The sequence below is a fragment of the Myotis davidii genome, unplaced genomic scaffold, assembly GCF_000327345.1.
Source record: "Myotis davidii unplaced genomic scaffold, ASM32734v1 scaffold1012, whole genome shotgun sequence".
Taxonomy (NCBI): Eukaryota; Metazoa; Chordata; class Mammalia; order Chiroptera; family Vespertilionidae; genus Myotis; species Myotis davidii.
Window position 1 is genome coordinate 1,916,673 of NW_006283769.1, and position 2,175 is coordinate 1,918,847.

The 2,175-nt window shown below is 33.6% G+C and overlaps 1 protein-coding gene across 1 annotated transcript in view; it reads left to right on the forward strand.

Moving 5' to 3' along the window:
• Positions 1–2,175, forward strand: part of PKHD1L1 (polycystic kidney and hepatic disease 1 (autosomal recessive)-like 1) — a 121,894-nt gene that overhangs the window by 81,258 nt on the left and 38,461 nt on the right. The window contains exons 49-51 of the mRNA XM_015566133.1: positions 193–344; positions 1,216–1,375; positions 1,927–2,098. Of these exons, the coding sequence (XP_015421619.1) occupies positions 193–344; positions 1,216–1,375; positions 1,927–2,098 (484 nt within the window). The remainder of the gene's footprint in view (positions 1–192; positions 345–1,215; positions 1,376–1,926; positions 2,099–2,175) is intronic.

Consider the following 2,175-nt stretch of genomic DNA (forward strand, 5'->3'; position numbering starts at 1 on the left):
AGTTCAAAAGTCCAAGTGAGAAACATTTTATGTTTCCATTCAACATTGACATTTGGAATATAGTGAAATGCTATATGGCCTGTTTAGAGACTTCCATAGATAGACAGATATTTTACATTTGCATTTGTTCATAAAAGGAGGGATTTTCTAGAAGTAAAGATTACTATTTGTTTGTTTTATATTCTCCTACAGGCACAAGCATTGTTCCCTTTCGGAAGAAAAGACTGACTCATATGTCTGGATGGATGGCTCTGATTCCAAATGCAAAGCACATTAACTGGTACTTTAAAGGTGTGGATCACATAACCAACATATCATACACATCAACATTCTATGGATTTAAGGTAAACAAAGAGCTATAACATCCATCTTCTAATAATTAAGATTGAACGTTACTCAACTACAGGGTACATTCTTATCCTTACTCCGATTGTTTGGACCAGAATGCTCTCATCTCACATGTGGGCCTGTTAAAGTCCAATACCCCCTCCATGACTCACCCTAAATCTAGGACGAGTTAAAAAAAAAAAGGATCCTATTTAAGAATCAGAAGTAAGCAATCTTCTTGCCATAGTCCTAAGGTGCTATACTTGTGCCCTGTTATTATTACCATAATAACTAACATTTATTGAGTGCTTATGATGTTTCAGATACCAGTCAAGGGCTTTATTATTAGTAATATGAAATATATCAAACACAGAAAATTCTAGAAAATAGTCCAAGTCCTGTTGTGTCCATCACCCACCTCTATCTGAATGGAATTTACCCTGAATATTTACATTTGATTTTTAAAAGAAATAAACATTTTAGATGAAGTGGAAGTTCCCTGTATGGCTTATGGCTTACACTGATCTCCTTACTCTCCACCTCTAATGGTAACCGTTATCCTGAATTGGGTGTCTTCATTTTCTTCATTCATATTCTTATACTACATATGTACAGCCAAAAAAAAAAAAAAAGAACCCTAGAATTGTTGCATTGTGTGCGTGTGTGTGTGTATAATATATGTAAAGAGAGGCTTTTATTGCTTTAGTGACAGCGTTAGCATTATTGCTATAGACATATAAAATGTTAATAAAATATAAATGCAAGATGAAAAAGAAACTAAAACCAAAACTTGTCCTAATATATGGGCTAATTCTGTCATCTTAATTAATGTATATTAGGGAGGGAATTAACACATAAAACAAGTCACTTTTTTGTAAACTTTTATAGGAAGAAGACTATGTCATTATATCTCATAACTTCACTCAAAATCCTGATATGTTTAATGTTATTGATATGAGGAATGGCTCCTCAAATCCCTTGAGCTGGAATACCAGCAAGAATGGAGACTGGCACCTTGAAGCAAACACTAGTACTCTGTATTACTTGGGTATGTATTCATTAGCCAGAAGCGGTTATTTTATCTAATGCTTTGTCTAAAGGAGGAGAAAAAATGCTTAATGAGCAAATGTGTTATATAGCAGGATTCAAGAAATGTTTGTTGAATGAAAGGACTGGAGGTGAAATTTATGTTGGGAAAGCCTTGAGTTGAACTAAAAACTTACATTTTATGTTTGGAGATGACACAAACATTTTTAATTTAAATGTGGCCCCAAAATTTATTTCACAAAATTAGAGGTAATGAGTACAATGGAAGTTGTCATCATATATTTTGTCTTCATTTTTATTATTTAATTATTTTTTGAAAATAAAAATATTTTGAAATAATTTTTAGATTGTAAAACATTCATTTTTCAAGATATTTTGACTACATGCTTCTCAATAAAACATGCAGTTTGTCAGAATTTCTCCATATAAATTTCATTCATTTGAATTATACCAAGTTATTATCTAAAGAATATTTTCAAATAGCTATGATTTTGCTTACATTTGAGTACTTTGGTCCTCATGTTAATTTAAACTGCTTTATTTCACTTTTAGTGTCGGGGAGAAATGACCTTCCTCAAAGCCAGCCCGTGTCTGGGAACCTGGATCCTGATGTGAAAGATGTTATTATTAATTTCCAAGCTTACTGCTGCATTCTCCAGGATTGCTTTCCTGTACATCCGCCATCAAGAAATCCAATTCCCAGGAAGCGACCAGCCACATACAAGTACATAGGCCTTCTGTTTGTTACTGCCTTCAGTTGCACTTGACATGAACCTTTCCACACGTCAGTGCTGGGTCCCC